This window comes from Chelonia mydas, chromosome 7, assembly GCF_015237465.2.
Source record: "Chelonia mydas isolate rCheMyd1 chromosome 7, rCheMyd1.pri.v2, whole genome shotgun sequence".
Classification (NCBI taxonomy): domain Eukaryota; kingdom Metazoa; phylum Chordata; order Testudines; family Cheloniidae; genus Chelonia; species Chelonia mydas.
This window is the reverse complement of record NC_057853.1, coordinates 91,954,931-91,979,725: the sequence shown is the minus strand read 5'-3', so window position 1 is coordinate 91,979,725 and position 24,795 is coordinate 91,954,931. Positions and strand designations below refer to the sequence as shown.

The following is a 24,795-nucleotide window of genomic DNA, read 5'->3' as shown; positions in this document are numbered from 1 at the left end:
AATACTTTTTCATTTTAATATTCATCTGGACAGCTCATGTTACACTCAGATTATGTAGCTGTTTTTCTTTCTTAGTTGGGTTTGGACCACAGAGAGATTCAGTCATAGGTCTTTATATGAACTGAAATGATTTTACTAATGGAAAAAAATATCTGGAACTGGCCTGATGACCTTTTATTGTAGGTAAGTATTAAGTGCCCCAGCTCTTCTTACATATAAAGTCCTCAGAGTTCATTGAGGTTGCACAGGTATATCTGAAGACAGAATTTGGTCCAACATTTACATCTTTCCTGAAGATGGAATACTACTATAATCTAATTTGAGTATTGACTTTTCCCTGATTGTTGCAGATGTACAGGGATAATGTTGTTGGGAAAGATTAATGGTAAATGCACCGTCCAGTAGAGATTTGTATATTACTTATATATAAGGCTCTACTTAACTTGCAATATTGCGGAAATTGCAGATTCTGCAATATTAGGCTTCCACCACAATTTTGACAGTGGGAGCTGACAATGGGAGCCCTGAGCCCCTGCTCTCTACCCCGGGCCCCTGACAATGGGAGCCCTTTCTCTCAGCCTCAGGAGGCCAACAACCGGAGCCTCTGCTCTCAGCCCCAGTCCCTTGACAGCAGAAAATCACAGAAAAGTAATAATGGACTTTATTACCGGAAATAATAAGGTCCATTATTACCTTTCCGCAATTTTCCATGGCTTGCCTGCAACTCAGCTGAAATTTTTTACAATCATCCTGCAATTCAAGTAGGGCCTTAGTTATATATATTCTATATCATGCTAAAATGAGTTTGCTTCAACAAACTAATCATCTAGATTTGGGAAAATGAAGCAACCTGGTTTCCTAAAGTGAATGACTCTACAACCATAATTTTGGTTAAAATTGTGGATGTGGTATATTTTAAAATTGAATGTAAGGAGCGTAAAACTTTAGTGTAGGTAAAATTCAGCTCTGTGCACAGGGCTAAGGATTGTCCAGACTTTTGGTGAGCAATTTCAATGGAGTAGAAACTTTTTGTTCAACCCTAAATGTTTTAATTTTCCTCTGTTTCTTCTGCTTTACATCTGAATACCACTGAACTCATCTTCCACTGCTAAATGACCCAGAAACACTTGCCTCTGACATTAGAAGCAAACACAGGGATAATACTAAAAAAAACCCCTTCTTTCTAAAAATAGATTTCTATGTTGAATTAATCGGTCTGCTGTATACTGTTGCTGCTAAATTCAAACAGAAGCGCATTTCTAAAGAACTCAATGTTGTTTCATTTAAAGATGGTATGTTTAAAGAGCTGATTATCAGAAAGGCTTGACAATGCTTCATAAAAATGATTTCAGCTTTTATTCACTATTATTCTATTTTTCAGTAAGCCATGCTGCACTTTTGGATCTGAGATAAGAAAGCAAAGCATTTGGGTGGATAAACTTATTAACATTCAGTTACATTTCAACTGCATTGAAACTTAATCTGCATTTATTTCTATTAAATAAATGCAACTTTTAACTTAATGATTTCCAAAAACAACTCTAGGTTACAACGCAAAGACCAATTTGTTCATAGTTAGAGTAAATCAGGTTTCTTTTTCAGATCTATTTATCCACCCAGTTAAGCATAAGCAAAAGAGTTGTGAAATCTTTTAGGCAGTTCATTATTTACAGGGAGCTCTACAGCAGCATACACAGTTGAGCCTTTCATTACTAACTGAAAAACTGCAAGCCATTTGTCAGAGTGCATAATAACTGAAACAACTACATGCTCAGCTCTAAAATGCAGCACCACACATCAGCGAAACAGGAATATTTTCAAACCAATTCCAGTGCCAAAACTGATTTAAATAGTACGTCATACTTAATAGTCTCCAAATGTAACATTGTATCCTTTAAATATATTTTTTAAATGTTTATAAAATAGTTTGGTTTTGCTTTGAGACAGTATTACTCAGATTGGGCACTGGATAGCAAAATCAAATTAAAGACCAAGATATAAACCTTCATACGATGAAGCCCCAGTTCCCGAAGATGAAAATTCTATATTATGAAAAGACAACAGGTTACATGACAAGAAATTATAGAGCTTAAAAATTAAACATATCAAAGTGAAATCTGCTTTAAAACTAAATCAAAGCTGAAGTGACTCTGGAGTGGCCTGGAGTTTTGCTGCTTGAAGAAAATGGAGTGTGGTATTTCCCTAGTTTTATGAATTCTAAACAGAGAAAGACATGCCCAGGGCTATCATCAAAATACAATTTTGGTGTCTGTGAGTTCCAGCATCTCTGTCTGAGTGCCACATATAAGATTTTTTATTTAAAATACTTTTAACTACTATCTTAAAAACTAAAATCATACAAATAGATTTTTTTTTTTTTGCATAAAGCTTTTCACTTAAGGAAACAATCATGCTGCAGATTAGAACATGTTAGGATACTTTCATTTATTGGAATGATTAGACTAGTTCTAGTTGATTCTAGTTCTAATCAGTTGATCTTTTGGAACCCAATTCTGCACACCTTGAAATCAGTGGGAGTGTTGCCATTGACCTCAAGGGGAGGAGAGTTGGGATGTTGTACTGAAGATCTGACACTGGAATAGCAATTTTCAGAAGAGATGTTGAGCAAGACTTTTCCAGTAATTAAGCACCCAGATTTCAAATCAGAAACACAGAAGAAATGAAGTAACTTTGTCGCAGAGGAGAAGGCAGAACAATCTTCATAGGCCCTGATGCTGCAAAGATTGGCACACATGTAAACTTTATGCACATGAATAGTTCTCAAACCAGTGTACTCACGTGTATAAAGTTAAATACATGCTCAAGTCTTTACAGGATTGAGGCCAATGTAGTTTTGTTTTTTAAACTACTTACCTGGTAGCTTACTCATGGACAAGCAGGGCTTTTCTTAGACAACTATAAGAATGTTTCATTACATATATCAGAGCAAAATACTAATTCAGAATTCAAATGATGGAAATTATTTGGGGCCAGCTTCCTTCAGGCTAACTCACCTTACTTGTTATATTAGGCAGCTATATAAATATCAAGCATGATTTACTGTGAACTCTTCTATGGGAACAGTTAATATGCTGTAAAACTTTTATGACAAAAATTAAACATGTATTTCTGGCAAAACAACGCCATGCTTGTCAAGGAGTTGGCCCACCAATAAATGGGCTCCTTCTATAAGAAGATGAAATTGTGTATGTATGTATGTGTGTGTGTATATATACACACACACACACATCCATCAATCATTAGGTTAGAAACATGTTATGAGTAGATAAAGAAATTATTAATAAAATAAATTACAATATAATTGTAACTAATGGGAATAAACAAACTACACTGAAATAGTTATAAGTATAGCATAACAGAAACAGGAAGGAAATCTCAATTTTGTCTTTTCTTAACCATCTATGGGAAGAAAAATGTTGTTGAAGTATATTTTTCTTGCAATATTTCAATAAGTTCACAGATCACACAAGCCCTAATAGAGAAAATATCTCAGGAGGATGGAAACTTTGCCTACCTAGAGTTTTCTTGCAGTCATCATCAGTTCAGCTTTTTAGTTTTCTCAATAAGTAGCAGAACCAATTGACTGAAAAACTTTGATACATGCTTGGATCCACTTAAACAAATAATTTAATTGAAAACTATTGAATGAATCCAATGATTTGCAGTTTAGGTAGGCTCAGGCAATGAGATATAGAACCCCTCTCTTCTAGATCACTGGTCTGAGTAGTAACCAAGAGTCATTGCCATTTGACCGCTGTTCAGTGGCATATGGGAAATGAGAGGTGGTCTTGGACCAGTTCTTACCAGACTGGTGTTCACATCACAATTGGCATCTTATAGGCAGTCTCATCAGGAAGACTGGCTAATCGTCTCTTGACTTCAGGCTGTTTCTCCAAAAGAAAGGTTTGGGCAGCGTGGCAAAGAAATGGCGGGCAAGGTCACATTTGCTATGGCTCCCCATTCTATACTGGTTCTGAAACAGTGAACTTCAAATTGGCCCCTTTCATAAACGCTGAATTCACTAAAAATATCCTATAGCACTCTGGATTATAGATCAACTGAAGAATTAACAGTTATATGGAGTTTGAAATATTCAATAAAGTTTTCTATATGTACCAGAAAACTGAGTTTTGAATTATCTAGTATATACAGAATACTTTCTTAGATTTTGTGAATTAATTATTAATACTTCAGTACCATGCGATTTTTCAAAAAGTAAAGTTACTGTTCTGGAAAGTGGCCAATTTGAAAGCACTGAAAACAGAAGATCTTCTTTAAGCCACAGAACTGGTATAACACAGGGAACTCCAGCAAAGCAAACTTCCCTACACTCTCCCATCATTTCTCTTAAATACACAGAAAATACTTGCTGAAATGTGTAAGCTGAATAACTCACCTTCTACTTCTCCACCAGAAGCAGCAATTTTGGAGAGACTTAAATACGTTGTTCCTACTGCATCATTTTTTGTAAGACGATCCCTATATGAAATGTAAGATTGTAATTAAATGCAACAATGGTCATCCTAAATAGAGGCAAGCTACAAATGGCTAAATGTATTTACAGGGTATATATGTTTAGACCACCTAGCATGTTTTAATAACAAACACCAGATGATGTCTGACTTTTACATAGCTGTGCAGTAGGAGGGGAGAGCATAAGAAGCTGCTCCCAGCATTGCAGAGTTCAAGGGCCAGGCAGAATTTCAGTCTCAGAACTGGCAGTCCAGCTAGAGGAAGTAAGTTGCAACCCATAAAGGTGTGTAGTAACCAGAGATGTGCAATCTCTGTACACTTGGATCTCCAAGAGGTATTCTGCTCCGCTCCCTGGGGGTTGGGTGGCTCCATCCCCAGCCTAGAACTATGCCTAACAGGCACAATCAGGCCCACAATAAGAACAATAAAACTTATAACTTGAGCATATTAATGTTTGGCCCACTTGTCCAAAAATTGTACACAGGCTTGATACACTGAATATCAGCCAATGTCATGGTAATCAATATAATATACATTGCTGACTAGAGTTAGGCAAATAATTACAAAAATAGTCATATAAATTTTGGAAACAAACATATGGAATCAATGTATGTTTGCAAATATTGGTGAATTATTTACCTATCTCTACAAGTTGGTCAAATAATGGGGAAGAATTGTAAAATAATTTATTAGAAAGTTATTCTATAAGTATTCTTTAACCCATCTCATGCACAGAAATCAATGGTGTGCCAATGCCATACTATTTATGGCCCCAATTCAGGAAAGCATCACTGTTCATGAAGCATTTGCTTAAGTGCTTTACAGAATCAGGGCTTATGGTTCCAAAACCCTGTGAATTATACAGAAATAGGATTTTTTCCACTCAACACAATTTTATTTTATCTAATACTTTATACAAAAGAATCAAAACTCACCAGTCAAAAACTGTTAATCTTATTTTTTCACACATTGAGGGAAACTGGAAAAAAGTAGAGAAAATAAAATGATTCATTATTTATCTTTCACATTTTAAAAAAATGTTCTGAATAAAATAATCAAAACTGATGGTGGATATTTAGAGAAGCAAGACGAAAGCTTACCTTGATTTGAAGATGAACAACTTGATTCCATTCTGGATTAGCATTTTTCTCAACTATATTTGTGCAAACCTGCAAAAAACAAAACAAAACAAAGAACACCCCAAATGAAACAGATTTTATAGTAGCTCAAGCTCAAAAATCAGACAAAAAAGCATGGAACCAGTCACAATTTAGGATAAATTGTATTCAGGCTGGTCAAATGGTATGCCATCACAGGGTCCTACAGTGGCTAATGGTGAATATTAAGTTTCAGAGTAACAGCTGTGTTAGTCTGTATTTGCAAAAAGAAAAGGAGTACCTGTGGCACCTTACAGACTAACCAATTTATTTGAGCATAAGCTTTCGTGAGTTACATCCGATGAAGTGAGCTGTAGCTCACGAAAGCTTATGCTCAAATAAATTGGTGAATATTAAGTTTTCCATGATTTAGTGAGTCATTAGCCTTAGGTTCAGGGCCGGCTCTAGGTTTTTTGCCACCCCAAGCACCGAGAGCGCAACTGCCCAAGCAGAAAAAAAAAAACCAAGAATGGCCGGAATGCCGCCCCTGGAATTGTGCCGCCCCAAGCACATGCTTGCTTTGCTGGTGCCTAGAGCCGGTCCTGCTTAGGTTGGTAATTATTGCTGATCTGATCTGCTTATGCAACCTAAATGCAAGAGGCAAAACTATTCCACCGTTGTCCAAACCAGGGTTCTTAGGAGCTTCTAACTGACAGAAAAAACTGCTCATCAACTCCTCCAGGCACCAAAAAGTACCACAGCGGCACCCAGATATGACTGAATGACAGCAGGAAAATAAACAAAAAGGGATGATCAGCCCTGGTGAATTCATGTTTGGTTTGTCTACATGTTGGACTGGATGAAAGATGTATTGTATTGGCAACCAGGTTCCCATTTTGTTGATGCCAATTAGAGGCCTCATTGCTGTGGCATCGTGTGCAACTGTCTATACCACCGGTGCCTAAAACCAGCAGTGATCTAAGTGCTGACAATAACATGGAATTGATGTTTGGGTCGGTGTTTGGTTTTGCAATGAAAGCAAGTCATTATGAAAAACTAGTGTATGTGCAACGTGCAACTATGCCCTTAGATTTACTGTACAATCAGTTATATAAAGCAACCAGGAACACCCGATAAACAGGTAATCTGAAGTGGTCAAGCCCCTACATCTTAGTCATACATTCTTTTAGAGTCATTAGCACACCTTTAAAAACCCTTTCTATGGTATGTTATGGTATGTCCTCAGTCTACTGAATATGCTTACAGTACTGTAAACCCTTATGCAGATGAATAACTTTAGTTTCTATCAACTGAAGTTCCCCATGACTTTATTTTTAATATTTCATGTGCGCTCCTAGATTTTAGCTCCACCTATTCCTTCCTGTTTTACAAAGTGTTGAACTAGATATGCTGAAAGTCATTTTCTCTTGTTGACAATGCACTGTGGACCTACAGTTCAATCATCTTAAGAAACACTTAGACGTGTGAATACAGTTTTCAAGTATATGACTAGTTTGCAAGATTTTAAATATTAACTCAGACAAATACCTTTTTTCCAGCAAAACAAACTTCCACAAATGGATCTACTAGGTTTTTCTTGTCTGCATCACCTCCAAATAGTTCCTTAACAGTCTGCGCAAAAGCATCATCCACTAAGGAGAAATTATAAGGCAAAAATTAACTTTAACCCTTTTCTTGAAGATTATGGGTCTAATTCGGTCTCAGTAACTTCTTAGCAATCTTACTTAAGTCATTGCGGTTGCATAGACATAATTAAGGTCAGAATCTTGCCGTATGTATTCATTTTTCAAAAATAAATATTTGCTGCTAGAAATGAAAAAATAATTGAGATTTAGAAGCAACTTCTAAAATTTTGGTCCTGAGAAGATCACAGTGAATTTTGATGTTAGCCTAGAGCTTGGGAAACAGGAGTTTATGCAATCCTTTCATACCCTCCAGCAAGTAGCAGTGGATCAGCAGTCTTGAAGGTGGCCTGTTTGTCATCCCAGACATAAAAAGGGCGCAGTGAAGGAGAAAGAACTGAATAGAAAAGCCAGACACGTTCTGTTACCAAAAATGTCTAAGGTATAATGAATTTCCAGGGACGCACAATACTTTGTGTATTGCACACAGGGACTGCTTCCCTTCTCCCAATGTTGAAGCCAGTATCTATTGATAGTATTCATTTTGTGTCATTTGCATTTAGAATAAGTTGGAAAAAAATGATGGGCTTTAATAACTTTGTTTAGGAACAATTTGTCTAACCTGTTGAGTTTTGAACTCGTCTCAACAAGCTTTGACTTGGGGTTTGGAGAAAGTGTAGAGCAATTAAACAGAGACAACTCAGAATCAAAGGATGGATTTCAAATACAGACTTCCTACTCAGTTGAATTATCATCTCGAATCTCTGTTTGAGGGACAAAGGGACACCAGTAGATCAAACAACACACCATCACCATTTATAATAAAATTTCACTTAATCTGAGATGATAACATTGTATTACCCATTACAAAAGTTATATAGATTTGATTGAATATTGAAAAAAGAAATGGGCTGCTTAAACCATCACAGAATTATGGGCTCAAACTATGTGGTAATCTACATGGTTGCTTGTTTTATGTCTGGGAATTTTTTTTTAAATCAGTTAACAGATATTTCTACAAGTTATCGATTGCAGTCTTGTACAATCCAGTAATAAGAAGCTATATACTCTGGGGAATATCCTCGGCTCTGTAGATTTTAAGAAGGAAGGTGACCCATCGAAGTGCAATTCCAGCCGGCAGTAAAAGATTACTCTCCACATCATCACTTTCATTATCTCGCTCTCTTTTTTCCATCTGTTGGAGATACATTGGTATATATTATCAACCTATATATAAGAAAGGCATCATATGCTAAACAGTCATGTATAATAATATGGTAATTGGTCATAGCAGCATCCTTTAGTCCGCCCACAAGTTAAAATCTATCTGCATTTGCATTACAAACTAAGGTTTATAAAATTATAAAACCATAAAAATTTGTTCTGCTTAAAATGTGTTATTTTCAGTTTCAACCTCATCAGTATTAAATTGGAGCAACCACTCTCTTTTTTTCTAGGCAGTCCATATAGCTATTTTTAAAATAATAAGCATAAACCATGAAGATGTGATATTTATAGGTTTCTGGTGCTTTTTTGCACTCATGGGCAGAGGTGAGTGTATGGAATTTTCACACCCTTTAGTGGATTATAAAAGTATAATCCACTAAAAGTCACAAGATCTCCTGACAAAGCATGTTACTGCGGCTGGAAACTGTGTACAACTCCTGAAGTAATTTGGGAGAATTTACAACGTCCCCTTTGAAAACAAACAGGAAACTGTCAAATTCTCACAATCATCCTTGTTGCAAGCATCACCAGGATAGAGAAGGGGAAGGTAGTAGTGGGAGCCACTACTGGAGATACACCAGGTTACTGGGAGGGAAGGGAGCAATGGGAGCAAGAAAACACCAGAGAGAGGCTTTAACAGCGGACTGTGAAAGCTGGTATGGCAGTATTCGGACTGAAGGCAGTAGTGGAGAGGTAGTTAGACAAAGAAACAGATTGTAAGGAGGTTCTATATTTTTAGCTCTTTCTGGCTAGTACCATGTAATTAAGGTCAAGATTTTAAAAAAGTAACTAATATGTTGGGTGCTGAACCTGAGACACCTCAGAGGGGCCTGATTTTCAGGAAATCAGGGTCCTTTAAGGTGCCTTGAGTTAGGCACTCAAAAATCCCTAGTTATTTTGAAAATCTTGGCCTTAGTTCCTGGCGATGCTCACAAAGTGAATTAACCAGTACCAAGCACGTAGTGTATAAGAAAGAAGGTTCTGGGGACATGACTAGAAGATGAACACATTTGCAAAGGAAACCTACTGGTGGCTCATCTCCTGCCCCCAGGACGAACATGCTGACTTTCAGATAGCCTTTAGTTCCTGAATTTGTATCTTCAGGGTCACTCAAAAGAAGCCATTTTCTCATGACTGCATGGCCTGAAATAAAGCAAAATAGATAAATCAGCTTTCTCCTTCACAGAAGAAGTAGAAGCGTAAGCCGTACAATCAAGGCCAATTGTCCCAAAGTACAATCTACCCTGAACATAATTATTAAAAACAATTCCTTCTGATTTTAAAAAGTCCAGCCCCCAACAAGCTGTGCAACAATGTTAAAATGTTGAGTGGCATACTAAGGGAAACTATTCTCTCACCATGTTTTTGCATGACTTTTGATACTTAATTCTTGTTTTTAAGTTAATGATACCAAAATTAAAATCTTCAGGGTGAAAAAAATGTAAGCTACTTATACCGCATTTGGGAACTACTGAAGAGCTAAATGCAGGTTTTGATAAAGATGCTGCAGGTCTGAAGCATCTGTCTCTGTCTCAACTAACTTTGCATCCATATGTGTTTAGGCATATTTTTCTACTTCAGAAACACAGCTAAAAGTCACAGCCTGTTTAATTGGGCATCTCAAGCCAAAGGAAAAGCAGAAGAAACTCAGGCTTTGAGGAGATTGTTACTTACCAGGTTCATCATAAACATACCCAATGTCAATCTGAAATAAAGATTAAAATATTATATCCTAAGAAGTAGCAGAATACAGTCACAAATATGTGTGTTTGGCTTTAATCACAGAATCTTAGAAACGCAGGGCTGGAAGAGATCTCAAGAGGCCATCTAGTTCATCCCCACTGAAGCAGGACCAAGTGTACCTAGACCATCCCTGACGGGTGTTTGTCTAACCTATTTAAAACCTCCAATGAAGGGGATTCCACAACCTTTCTTACTAACCCATTCCAGTGCTTACCTACCCTTATAATTAGAAATTATGTAAGGGGTTAGGCCCTAATTCCCTTCAATTTTTCATACTGTTATTACATTGTTTCTGTGTTATGAAAAATAAAAGCCTTGTGTGGCATGCTCCTGTCAGGGCTAGAAAGGGAACAGAGGGAAGAGAAGGGGATTCATTTGTACAATATGCTGCTAAGTGATCCTCTGGAAAGGTGGTGGAGAATGTGCCACTGTGTGGGGGGAGGAGATGCAACCTCAGCAGGACTAGATGACGGAGACATTCATTCATTTAGAAAAGCCTTCCTTTCTACCTAAATAAAATATTCCAGGAAGTTATCTACCTGGATATATATACACATAGACATATACATTAAACTGTTCTGCAGGCTGATTTAATTTACCCCACTAGCATTTACTGCATGCAACTGGCAAAGGTGAAATACCGTACTTACCAATATTGACCTGGTGGAAGTTATAGGAGTGGATTTTCACCAGTACGAATTACAACTGTTTGACATTTTTTCTACATTTGTTTTGGGTACAAACGCCTGTGGTAGGCATCCCCACTTCCCGGGGCAGATCCTCAGCAACTGTAAATTGTCATAGCTTCATTGATTTCAAGAGAGTTAAGACAATTTACACTAACTGAGGAGATTCCTCCTGCCTCTCTGTTACTACACAAGCCTATTTAAACAAAGGGACACCTTTCTCTGTAATTTTGAGATTCTGTATCTCATGATTCAATATATGACAATGTTGTGAACCAGTGGCAATTTTTCTGAATTCCTCCTTCAAGACCCGGGTGATACAGTACAACTGACAGTGACCTTCCACAGCAGTTGTTTTACCCTTTGAAGACTGAAATTCATTTTTCCTTTCTTGGACTATACAGATTCTTACCAGTAGCTTTGGGACAGATAGTCCTATTGCGTTAGGTAGAAAACAATTTTATAAATATTAATTGTACATGAAAGGTACATCTATTATACAGACCAGGTAACTTAACTTGCATTTTGCATTTAATTACACCAGTGTCAATATGGAGTAACTCCCCTTGACCTTATTGAGTTAGTTCTCTTAACTGCCTTGGCTTTGCAGTGCTAGCAGGCACAGACAATGGTCAACAAACAAAACAATAGGACTGACTGTCCCAAAGCTACTGGTAAGAGTAAATGCTTCCCAGCATTAAAAGCAAAACATTATAAGGGTAAGTTTTTGTCCCTTTTCAAACACAGTATCTAGTAATACATTTAAAACTGATGCTTTACATATTCCTCTAATCTTCCTTTGAGCCCCTAAGTGTAGGTGTAACGCCGACAGACCTTGGTCGTCAGCGGGCGGGATCGAACCGGGGACCTCAGTGCATGAGCCTCTACCACATAAGGTAAAAGCCAACTCGCTGTTAGCTAAGGCTGTAGAGCAGACTCATTCTCTCTCTCTAAGTGGTCTTGGTACCACTAGATGGGACAGAACACCACACCCAGGAAGTATGTGGGTTACATACTTCCCCTAGCTGAGGAAGTGTGTCCCGAGCTTCAGAGACTTCCCAGTTGAAATCTTGGGTGAGCCCCCACTTGTAACGCCGACAGACACCAGTCATCGGCGGGTGGGATCGAACCAGAGACCACTGGAGCTTATTGCTTTTATCTAAGGCTGGAGACCATACTCATTTAACTCTCTCTCTCTCTAAGTGGTCTCGGTGCCACTAGATGGGACAGAACACCACACCCAGAAGGTGTGCAGGTTACATACGCAGAATGTGGAAGTCTACTTTATACGCACCTTAAATTCTCCCATCAGAGAGTCCGCTCGTAAAGAATAAGAATCATACACCTAAAAGGGAAAAAAAATGAATGAAACCCTTTCCAATCTTTATACAGCACTAGTTGGACAGTGTCATGTGCATCCAGTGAGTTTTTCAAATATACGCCTTTTTTCCTTACCCGAATGCTTATTGTTTCATCAAGCAGCTCTAAAGGGGTCATGTGAACATTGTAGAAGAACATCTGTTAAGATGAAACAAACTGATTTAGAACATTAACATCATGATTTGCAGCTACATACAGTATTTAAGTAGCTTGTCAGGCATATATCTGTTGATATATATTTAGTCTACTTCCTGTTTGGATGTTCTACATGTGAATTTAGCACTGCCTTGAAAAGTGAAATCCACTGTTTATCCACAGAATAGGTATAGCACGGGCAGTTGCACTGCACATTTCCCCGGCATTGACCTGCTAATGTGTCTTAACCTTGCCCTGGAGGAACCTCTTCAAGAGCTGATGGAGTGGTTCAGTCTGCATTCAATCAATCTTTAGCCTCTCTGCTGCAATTATCAACAAGGATGCCAATTAGTGCCAGCTAGGATGATTCATGCACTAAGAATTTCATGGTTATTTGCATGGAAATAAAACTGATTTTGGTAGCACAGATTTTGTGAAGTATTTGTATTTATTTATTTATAAAATATGCTTAACCAAAAAACACCAGCCTTGACCTGCAGGCACAACCAAGCTCTGCTCAGCATATTACCCAAGTGGCAGGGGATGATGCGAAGAAGTGACTGTACTCCACCTGTAGCCTGCTGAGGCTGGCCATGGGTTGGTTCAAACCCCAGTGCCATTTGCATTGGCTGGTAATGGCTCACAAGTGACCAATACATCAGGCAGGGATGGATGGAATGCACCAGTATTCCAGACACACTGTGTGCACCGCTGCCGTATCAGCTATGCTGGGGGCTGCAGTAGGGTAGGTGTGGTGTAGAACAAGAAGCTGGGGATTCCACCATGCTGGAAGAATTTTCAGCTGGTTAGTTAATCCATCGACTTGGCTCCTTTGTGGCATCAGAGTAGTGCAAGAAGCCAGAGCTTAGCCCCTATTCTCTTACAATGTAGTAACAAAAATGAATGCCACTCATGTCATTAATACTAATTATGTCGATTCCATATGCTAAATACTTCCATATACTCAGCCTTATATTCAGCCTTTCCCCCTCAATATAAAGTCTGTGGGACAGATTCTCTCCTGCATCCATGGTTTGAATTACTTTCCAGATATTCTGAGCTACACCTCTCCCAACTCACTCTCATCCAAGCCCAGGCAAAGAGACCACATCACCTAAGTTTGACTAAAGAAGAGACAGAGACCTGCACCTTATCCCTATATGGTTGTATCACAGTCCAAACTGTCTCACGGTCTCCTGCAAAACCTCACATACACATTGAGCAGGAAGGGTGACAGAATAGCACCACTTTGAGCTCAAGAGATGAACAACTGCTCAGCACCACACTCTGTCTTTTCTCCGTAAGAGAAAAGAACAGAACCATTCATGTGATTGGTCTACCCAAGTCATTGTTATTTCACATGATCAGCTGTATCAAAGGATGGCTTCTATCCACTTTAAAGGGAGGTTGATTGGGCCCCTGATTCTTGCCAGAAATGGTGTCAATTGTGGCATGAGTTTTATGATGTGAAGAAATGGTTTTTTTTTATAAATTAACATTACACATTAACCAGAATTACCTTAAAAATGTTAGAAAATGCTTATTTGTTAAGCAGATTGGGGGTGCTTCATTATGAACCAGATCCCTCTATCCCTTCTGAAATAACAGATTTTTGTTGATTTGACAGTGCCATCTAACTGATTTTCAGATATAATTAAATGTGTATTTTCTAAATACTCACCTCATCAAAATATGGATTGTTTCCTCTTTTGATTCTTGTTCGGTGTGTCTGCCCACAAATATGAACTTTGACTACTGGTTTTATGTTATTTCCAGACAACTGACGACCTTCAATGACTCTAACACGAATCTGAAAAAATTAAATACACAAGGCATGCTGTAGCTGATACCTTACAGTGCGTGTCTGTCTGTCTGTGATCATGCTGAAACCAACAGTATTTCTCTTTTCCATTATCCACCAAAATAAGATAACACCAAAGCAGCTAGCAGATTTAGACTGGCTAGACATTTCAGATGTTCCAACTACAATAATTACAACACTTGTTTTACATCCTCGCTAGTCCTGTACCTTAATTTTAAAAAATATTCTCCAGAGAACTCTGGGACACAACTTTCTCAGATAGCATCTTCAGTTTTGCACTTGCTCTTACCATAATTATGTTTGAAATCTTTCTTGTTCTAGTTTAAACTCAATAGTTACACAACAGGTAAATTTCTCCCTACATTTCAGCAAGAGTTGTGCAAAACTCCTAGATTTTATTTTGTGAATATTTGCGCTTTAACAGATGTGCTTGGGGAAAAAAAACACACTTGAAAGATGGGCTTGCTGTCAATTCTGTTATAATCTGTATCCTTTTACAATGCATTAACTTGTCTTGTATCTGACATTCTTGTATCTCAGGTTGTGCAGGAAAAGTACAGTATTTAACACTCAGCTACCTGGAAGTCTTGGGGTTTGTTAGAAAGGATTCTCCGCATTTTCTTTCCTTTAGAGATGCGCCGAGCAAGCTGGGCTTCCTTTGTGTCACTTGGAACTGCTGGTGCAATGCCATCAACTGTACCATCAGCCCCATCCTCATAACCTCCATCTTCTTCTCCATCTAACACAGGGGAAAGCAGCACAATTAGTAAACAAATAGTTAAAATTACAGTAATAAAAGCATGAGGTCAAAGATGTGCACAGAAAGTGTATTAATGCTACTTCATAACAATTAATTCTAATCAACGTGCTTCTTCCTTCTTGAAAGCTAGTGGAGTTGGACCACCTGCAGCTAATTGTATATTTTAAATGCAATGACTATGTACGTGTCACTTCCAAGATGAAGACTATCTAAGGGAGTCCCCTTGCAATCTATCAAATCCACTTCCAGAAGCTGTTGGCAAAGCAGAATCCAGGCAGTATCCTCAAGGCACCATTTCATTATTAGTAGCTGCACAGTAAGGGACCAGTTCTTGTCCAATGGAAGTTAATTTTAATGGGAGTAGATTGGGCCCTAACATAGCACAGCTTTTTACGTCAGGCTCCTGTTTTAAATAGATAGGAACATTTTTAGGCTTTCCCACTTGCCCATGGAGATTAGTGCATTCATCTTTGTATCTAAAATGAAATTCTGACGGTGCCCCTGTAATATTTAACTTATGAATCTGGGAAGGTTTCTGTATATATCAATTAAATACATGAATTATTTACATGACTTTTACATGAATTAAACTTGGCACTGCAACATTGGTCCATCCATTAATATACCACTATTGCAAAACTTCCATAACAACCAAACCACAAAAGGATATTTCCCATGGTGTTTTTAACTTCTTTTGTTAATTAAGGAATAGTGTATTACAGGAGTGATGGAACTGTCTAGATGGTATTAAACAGTTACAAAACTGCAGACTAAGGGTAAAGGTGTTTGGGTGTAATTAAGGTTTTTAGTGTCCCGAATAACAACACTATTTGAGAACTTGGGAAAACCTTAGACCAAGTACCAGTATATTGTCTAGCCAAGAAAATGTTCTATAATCCTTAGGGCTGTACCATAACTCCCCCTCCATTTTCCTACTGGACACGAGGTGATATTGAATTACTTGGATATCGTGTCCCTAAAGAGAGGGACATTTGAATTTGGAGGCACAAAGGTCCTGCATAAAAGTAGCTCAGCTGCTGGAGACCTAGGCTTTGCTGAGTCCAGCAGCCCCTCGTGGTGGCCAGCAGTTCTGCATCACCAATTCTGCAGGGGGAAATTAAATTCTGCACAGAGCATTAATTCTGTGTGAATTCTGCATTGTGCAGTGGCACAGAATTGCCCCTGGGAGTAATAAAGATAATTCAGCTGCTGAGGCCTGCAAATTTTTTAGCTAAAGGAAGGGTCTTGAGCAGAGCCTGGGATTTATTTTAGGTGAAATGATGGAAGTTTGATCAACAGAGCCATCAGTTGCCAAGAACCTAGAGTTAGGGGTGTTGGATAGAAGAGGGTTAGCTGCAAATGTTGAAAAGCCCTGTTCCAGGTAAACGACTGAAGTTTAGGGAGAGTGGCAACTTTATGAAAGCTAATGTTATATGTGCTGACACTGTGAATTATCCTCTACTGAACTTCTGTGTGTAGTTTGTCGGCCTGGAGTGTGAATGAAAAAAATTAATCATGTCTTGTGAATGTCCCTAGTGGGATGTGTCCCTGGATACACAGATGAAGTACCATATACTAAACTCATCTATAAATTTCAACAATATGCAGTTCCATTTTACTGACATCTGTGTCGTAATCTGTCTCCCACACTGCCCATGCAACTGACTGGTTACAAGCTCTACTAATGACTTCACCTACATTTCTGAGACTAGACTAACAGGCAGTTTGACTTCACAGAGCTGTGGGAAATGAACTGAATATATGAAAAAGTGAACTAACAAAGTTTTGTTTGGTAACTTGTTTTGCTGAACTAAGTTTTATGTAGAGTTGCTGAACAGTTAGGGTTTCTGTTTCTCCCCGGAGGCGGCTGCATTTAAGTGCATTTATCTATCTAAAATAGTCACACATACCAGATATTAACTGATGCTGATTGATACTTTTGTAGTTCAAGTCAAAGTTTGCATAGTGCTATTCTGAATTTTAGAAATTTTCACCAAAGTCTTTGTTAAATTATAGCAGTGGTTCCCAAACTTGTTCTGCCGCTTGTGCAGGGAAAGTCCCTGGCGGGCCAGGCCGGTTTGTTACCTGCCGCATCCGCAGGTTCGGCTGATCGCGACTCCCAGTGGCTGCGGTTCGCTGCTCCAGTCCAATGGGAGCCGCTGGAAGCGGCGTGGGCCGAGGGATATACTGGCCGCTGCTTCCAGCAGCTCCCATTGGCCTGGAGCAGTGAACCGCAGCCACTGTGAGCCGCGATCGGCCGAACCTGCGGACGCGGCAGGTAAACAAACCGGCCCAGCCCGGCAGGGGCTTTCCCTGCACAAGTGGCGGAACAAGTTTGGGAACCACTGATTTATAGTATCTACTCCCCACCTCTCAGGCAAAACTCCCATTGACTTCAATGGGGCCAGGACTTCACCAAAGAAATCTATCATTTTAATTTCTGTCTTTGTTATAAAGGCCTAACTGATTCACTTTTTACAATGCAATCGAAAGATTGCAGATGACACATCCCTAGAGGCAAACCAGAGGAACAGGTTTCTGTAACTGTGTTGAAAGGTTACACCCTGGACTCTAAGTATATGTTTTACATAGAACACTCTCCCGTCACCTGTACACTAAATCCCTATAAGCATACTGCAGACTATGCAACAGGCTTTCCGGGAAATAACAACTTAATTTCAGTAATCTTAAGAGGTCAAAATCTGGCAGAGACTTCAAAACCACAGGATCTGCTGAATACCACAGTGAAGCAGTTAGTTTCAGAAAGGGCTGCAGCATAAGGTGAAAGACATCCAGCAGGGGAAGGGCTGGTTAAGGACTCATGAGCCACCAAACTGAAGGACAACCACTCAGTACTAAAACTAGTGAAAAGAGAGCATAACTGATAACTCAGGATGACTAATATCTACAATCCAGAGGTCCAACAATACTCCAATAACAGCTTCATATACTGTCATCTTTACTTACTTTGAAAACAGGACCAACCTGGGGAAAACTTTCGAGATTATCAATTTTAACATCAAAATATGCACTATTTAAAAATGTTGCATATTTACTTGAGAAACTATCAGCTCATTCAAAGAAATATTTTGAGGCCATGAAATGGATCAGAATTAAACTGATTTGTTTAAATATTTGCTATTTTCACACAGTCCTTTTTAATAATCATGAAAGGTAAATTTAAGGGATCAGAACCAAAAGATCTGCATAGCAGTGGATCCTTCAACTTTCCGTGCCCTGTGGGACAGCCCCACCCCCAAATACACCTTGCTCAGTCACACAGGGTATGCTGGGCTGTATGTGAAGTAGGTGTGGGCACAAAACATGACTCTCCCAAATCCTGCTGTCTACCTGACCATCAGAACCACACAGACTCTCCTTCAAAGGGCCCTCTGCTCCTACACAAGTAAGGGGAGGATTTCACCCACAGAGAACAGGTTCAGTTAACTTGTTGGATGTGTTCAGTTTTCTTTTGCAGACCTCTGATTTCATGGGTTGGGGAAATTTCTAATAAGTCTGGATCTTTATATGTGACTTGGGAGCATCTCAACTTATGGAAATATTTAATACTGCAAATTCAGTGCCAGGACCCTGTTGTTCTGCTCTGTACCAGCTTTGGCACATATACGGGGGAACTGGTTTCTTTGGAAACTGATTATAGTGTATATCCCTTATTACTGATTGCTTATACATGGTGTCTGGTAAAACTTATCTAAATAATTGCTTTGATCACTTACCCCGACCCTTCAGTTTTAGCTACATAATTTATACTAATTTATGTAGCTAAAACTTCAGTCTCACAGATTAATTCCCATATAATGCTTTGAAATGAAGGTCATTCTCTCCCTCAGTAATTATGACCATACACAAATAACATAGATGTTGCTTTCTTCATTTACTAAGTATACTGTATATTTTTCAATGAATCTTAGCCAGACTGTGCTTGTACAGCCTTTATATAAATAAAATCTGGCAATGACACACAACAGAAATTCAAGAATGGTGGACGAATTTAAAACAAGCATAATAAATGATTGAATAAAACTGCTTGAGATAAGCAAAATACAAATATCCACACAAGGTGTCAATGGCCAGTATGAATGATTTAACCAAAAACCCAAACAAACCCTGTCATCAAATCTATATTAGCACATGTATAACCCATTGCTTTGTTGCCAAACAAAACACTACTCAAAGCATGTCAGATTAATGATTTAAAGTTAATAAAGATCATTATAGCACCACCTTCTATCATCATTTAGTCCTTTATTAAATAAAAGAGAGCCTCCATTGCTTTTAGAAGTACCACACTGTTGAATGTGTTGTATTGAAAAAACTTGACAGTGCCTTTATTTCATCATTCTGACTGATATTTGGTGATACAGAAAATAGAAAGGCCTTTCTCCTGATAGACTGCAAGTGAATATAAACCTCCAAAGACAGATGGCAAGTGAATATAAACCTTCAAATAAAGTGGAACTCTTGCCATAACTTTTAATGGATTATATCATACCTGCTAATAATATCCTTCTACTATTTAACTATTTTTTTTATTTACTTCTTTGCTTGTGCACTAGCATAACTCATGTGGACCCTGTTAGCATACTGGAATTGTTAGTTAACTGGCTGTTGCAGGAGAAGGCAGTGACAAATTTCACATCTTTCACGTGTGATCTGCAACACTGGAGGCTTTTTAAAAAACATTCTCAGTAGGAGATTAATTTAAAATATATTTAATAAACATTTAGAGTCCAAAGAATTTTCCTTACTAGTTCATAAAAATGACAGAGTTAGTCAAATCTGGGGCCTAACATAACACATAACAGTGTCCTCCAATAACAGTCTACTGTGGATGAGGCATTAATGTTTTTTCAAATATGTCTTGGTATTCAAGGATTTAGAGTATATGCCCCCAGCTATGCATTTCCTTGTTTTTGCTGGCCTTCCCTACAGCATCAGATTTCTTTATTGCAGTTTTTCTGTGTGTTGGAATAAAGTTTCTTTCTTAAAAGAAATATTGCACATCAGCCTTTAAATTGCTTTTGATCTAAGCTATCCTGAGTAACACTGTTCCCATTGAAGACAATGGTGTCAGATAAAGCTGGCAGATAGAACATATGTTAACAGGAAACAAAAGTTCCAGTTCTTCAATTCTGAAGCATTTATCGTCTGACTACCTTTCCCTAAGCCAGTTTAGCCACGCTTGCTTGTCAGTTACTTTCCATTCTTTCTGATGAACAATTCTGTCTTGCATGACCTGAATATAATATTTTGAAGAAAGATGATATACCTTCAGTGCCTTGTGCATTGGTCCCCCCTGGATCATTTGGATTTGCAGGCCCAGCTGGTGGCTCATATCCTACCACTAAATCAATCGTTGCCTGTGTAGAAATTTACAGTTACATATGTAATAATTGACTTAAAGCAGGATAAACAAGTGGTCCTACAAGTCAACTTTAACAGCAAACAAGTATTTGTACTACAGTTTACAATGACAAATTGAAAAACAAAGAAATAAATGGGCATTATCCCTTGCTATGTTAGTATACACATACAAAGACTACAGGCCACACCCTTTGCAACTAATCTGAAAATGTATTTGAGAAACTGAGGTACTGTATTTATGACATTTAGAAAATCCTATCATACTGATTTCCAATGATTTAACAGTACTCTATACATTTAATTAATTAAAGCCTCATAATACCCATGCAGGCTAGGTGAGTAGTATGATCCCCATTTTACAGATGGGAAAATTGAAGCAGAAAAAGAGAAAATTATCTGTTCAATGTGACAGCAACTCTGAGCTGGAGGTAGAATACAGCTCTCCTAACTCTCAGGCCATGCTTCTACCCTACAAATAAGCACGGTGTCTTTTTCCAGTCTCATTACAATACTGGTTATACCGTGGTCTGCAGCACTTAGTTGTACTTTACAACACTAAAGCATTAACAGGGTATAACAAAGAGTCAACAAAAAAGTCTGTATGTTGTCACATATGACTCTGAATTGCTTCAGAGAAGATAACTGAAATTGGCACTAAGGTCTTGGTCTTGCCTTTGAGCACATAAGTGTGTATTGCCAGGTATCTTAACTACGGTGCATCATGTACTACGCTCCTGATGCAGGAAAGCAACCCTGTTCAGGACAGCAGTTAATCACAGGCTTAACTTTAAGCACATGCTTAAGTCAAAGTGTTTAAGTACTGTTCTGAAGAGGCATGGACTTTTAAACAGGTTTATTAAGTGCTTTCCAGAATCAGGGCCTATCACGGTAGCTGATTTTCACAAGGTATGCAGCAAAACCTGCATGTGGGAATTCAAACTGGCAATTAAGCAAGTAAATTCCATTTTTTCTCTAAACATCTAGTGCTATGTTGATTCTTATTAACTATATGCTCTAAGTCATTTACATACTATTGAAAACCAACATATGTAATTAAAATATATTTGTCCATATTGAGCAACATTTAGATGGTGTTGACGTAGTCATACATTAGTTGTCTCTCCACTCAGTGCTTTAGCCTATAAAATCACTAATAATTTTATCTATAAAGTAAACTGAAATGATTTTGCAATGTTTCATATTAAACCTTTTTGTTAGAGTATTTAATTCAATAAATCAGTAAAACAAAGAAGGAAATCACTCACGCCAATGTTCTCTCCCCTTTCATTTAGCAGGGAAATAAGCTTGAAGGGAAGAGACCTACTCTGGTTGCCTACAAGTTCCTTAAGTGCTACTGATGCATTTCCAATTAATCTGAAAGAAAAGTGGAAAAGATATTACATTAGAATATACTCTGTGAATTATGCAGACAGAAGTATCCTGTTATCTGTAGCCAGTTCATGCTTGCTGTCCCTTACATAACCAAATGGGTCCAAAAGAGTAGAGCATATAAAGACTTCAAAGCAAATAAAAGCAACTAAAATATTGCGATTATTCTCTAATTGTAGACTATTAACTATTCATTTTTTATTTTGGTCCCCAAAATGTGCTATTTGTTTCACTGAAGACACAAATCTTATCTGAAAGAATTTATAGTCTCAGTTTAAGACTTAACACAATGAACGAGGCTTGCAAACAGCGGGGAGGAAATAGGCTACAGAAGGATGAGGGTTATAGCTATATGAAAATGCATTTCACAGTGTAGGCATAGGCCATTCTTTGTTCTGTAAATGTTATTAATTAATGTTTTAGTGTACAGCAGAGTATAATGTGTATATGTAGCTTGTGCGTATATCCATCTGTCCAGGATAAATCAGTTTACCTCTCTGAGCCACAGAATACCCATTGGTTAACTGAAGATAATGATACCTTCCTTTGTAAAGCATTTTGAGATCTACACATGAAAAGCACTACATCAGAGCTAGATATCAAAGTTTTGTATATATGAAGAAGAAAGATAAAGAAATAGATGGCTATAACTGATTCCCTTGTTGTAAGCATCACAGAATTAATCTACCGGCCTATTGACAACATAGACTTTGCCCTTGATTGGGCCCTCTGAGAGCAGAGTGCAGATATAGCCCTGGTCTACACTAGGACTTTAGGTCGAATTTAGCAGCGTTAAATCGATGTAAACCTGCACCCATCCAAAGGGCTCTTAAAATCGATTTCCTTACTCCACCCCTGACAAGTGGATTAGCGCTTAAATCGGCCTTGCCGGGTCGAATTTGGGGTACTGTGGACACAATTCGACGGTATTGGCCTCTGGGAGCTATCCCAGAGTGCTCCATTGTGACCGCTCTGGACAGCACTCTCAACTCAGATGCACTGGCCAGGTAGACAGGAAAAGAACTGCGAACTTTTGAATCTCATTTCCTGTTTGGCCAGCGTGGCAAGCTGCAGGTGACCATGCAGAGCTCATCAGCAGAGGTGACCATGATGGAGTCCCAGAATCGCAAAAGAGCTCCAGTATGGACTGAACGGGAGGTACGGGATCTGATCGCTGTATGGGGAGAGGAATCTGTGCTATCAGAACTCCGTTACAGTTTTCGAAATGCCAAAACCTTTGTCAAAATCTCCCAGGGCATGAAGGACAGAGGCCATAACAGGGACCCGAACCAGTGCCACGTGAAACTTAAGGAGCTGAGGCAAGCCTAAAAGAAAACCAGAGAGGCGAATGGCCGCCTCAGGTCAGAGCCCCAAACATGCCGCTTCTATGATGAGCTGCATGCCATTTTAGGGGGTTCAGCCACCAGTACCCCAGCCATGTTGTTTGACTCCTTCAACGGAGATGGAGGCAACACGGAAGCAGGTTTTGGGGACGAAGAAGATGATGATGATGAGGTTGTAGATAGCTCACAGCAAGCAAGCGGAGAAACCACTTTTCCCGAGAGCCAGGAACTGTTTCTCACCCTGGACCTGGAGCCAGTACCCCCCGAACCCACCCAAGGCTGCCTCCTGGACCCGGCAGGCGGAGAAGGGACCTCTGGTGAGTGTACCTTTTAAAATACTATACATGGTTTAAAAGCAAGCATGTGAAAGGATTACTTTGCCCTGGCATTCGCGGCTCTCCTGGATGTACTCCCAAAGCCTTTGCAAAAGGTTTCTGGGGAGGGCAGCCTTATTGCGTCCTTCATGGTAGGACACTTTACCACTCCAGGCCAGTAACACATACTCGGGAATCATTGTAGAACAAAGCATTGCAGTGTATGTTTGCTGGCGTTCAAACAACATCCGTTCTTTATCTCTCTGTGTTATCCTCAGGAGAGTGAGATATCATTCATGGTCACCTGGTTGAAATAGGGTGCTTTTCTTCAGGAGACACTCAGAGGAGCCCGTTCCTGCTGGGCTGTTTGCCTGTGGCTGAACAGAAATGTTCCCCGCTGTTAGCCACGGGGAGGGGGGAGGGTTGAGGGGGTAGCCACGCGGTGGGAGGAGGCAAAATGCGACCCTGTAACGAAAGCACATGTGCTATGTATGTAATGTTAACAGCAAGGTTTACCCTGAAAGAGTGTAGCCACTGTTTTATAAAATGTGTCTTTTTAAATACCGCTGTCCCTTTTTTTTTCTCCACCAGCTGCATGTGTTTCAATGATCACAGGATCTTCTCCTTCCCAGAGGCTAGTGAAGATTAGAAAGAAAACAAAACGCATTCATGATGAAATGTTCTCTGAGCTCATGCTGTCCTCCCACACTGACAGAGCACAGACGAATGCGTGGAGGCAAATACTGTCAGAGTGCAGGAAAGCACAAAATGACCGGGAGGAGAGGTGGCGGGCTGAAGAGAGTAAGTGGCGGGCTGAAGACAGGGCTGAAGCTCAAATGTGGCGGCAGCGTGATGAGAGGAGGCAGGATTCAATGCTGAGGCTGCTGGAGGATCAAACCAGTATGCTCCAGTGTATGGATGAGCTGCAGCAAAGGCAGCTGTAGCACAGATTGCCACTACAACCCCTGTGTAACCAACCGCCCTCCTCCCCAAGTTCCATAGCCTCCACACCCAGACGCCCAAGAACGCGGTGGGGGGGCCACCGGCCAACCAGCCACTCCACCACAGAGGATTGCCCAAAAAAAAGAAGGCTGGCATTCAATAAATTTTAAAGTTGTAAACTTTTAAAGTGCTGTGTGGCATTTTCCTTCCCTCCTCCACCACCCCTCCTGGGCTACCCTGGTAGTCATCCCCCTATTTGTGTGATGAATGAATAAAGAATGCATGAATGTGAAGCAACAATGACTTTATTGCCTCTGCAAGCAATGATCGAAGGGAGGAAGGGAGGGTGGTTAGCTTATAGGGAAGTAGAGTGAACCAAGGGGCGGGGGGTTTCATCAAGGAGAAACAAAGAGAACTTTCACACCGTAGCCTGGC

The 24,795-nt window shown here is 39.3% G+C and overlaps 1 protein-coding gene across 2 annotated transcripts in view; it reads right to left on the bottom strand.

Moving 5' to 3' along the window:
• Window positions 1-24,795, bottom strand: part of MYOF (myoferlin) — a 115,349-nt gene that overhangs the window by 55,934 nt on the left and 34,620 nt on the right. Inside the window, exons 4-17 of one of the 2 annotated variants that reach the window (XM_027819380.3) lie at window positions 21,638-21,746; window positions 20,278-20,368; window positions 14,806-14,966; window positions 14,087-14,215; window positions 12,346-12,408; window positions 12,185-12,235; window positions 10,136-10,166; window positions 9,489-9,604; window positions 8,303-8,429; window positions 7,140-7,243; window positions 5,595-5,663; window positions 5,430-5,473; window positions 4,418-4,500; window positions 2,004-2,042 (exon numbers count right to left, since the gene is read on the bottom strand). In XM_027819380.3, coding sequence (XP_027675181.2) covers window positions 2,004-2,042; window positions 4,418-4,500; window positions 5,430-5,473; window positions 5,595-5,663; window positions 7,140-7,243; window positions 8,303-8,429; window positions 9,489-9,604; window positions 10,136-10,166; window positions 12,185-12,235; window positions 12,346-12,408; window positions 14,087-14,215; window positions 14,806-14,966; window positions 20,278-20,368; window positions 21,638-21,746 — 1,217 coding nt within the window. The remainder of the gene's footprint in view (window positions 1-2,003; window positions 2,043-4,417; window positions 4,501-5,429; window positions 5,474-5,594; window positions 5,664-7,139; window positions 7,244-8,302; window positions 8,430-9,488; window positions 9,605-10,135; window positions 10,167-12,184; window positions 12,236-12,345; window positions 12,409-14,086; window positions 14,216-14,805; window positions 14,967-20,277; window positions 20,369-21,637; window positions 21,747-24,795) is intronic. The other variant, XM_037904298.2, reaches the window with a different exon arrangement.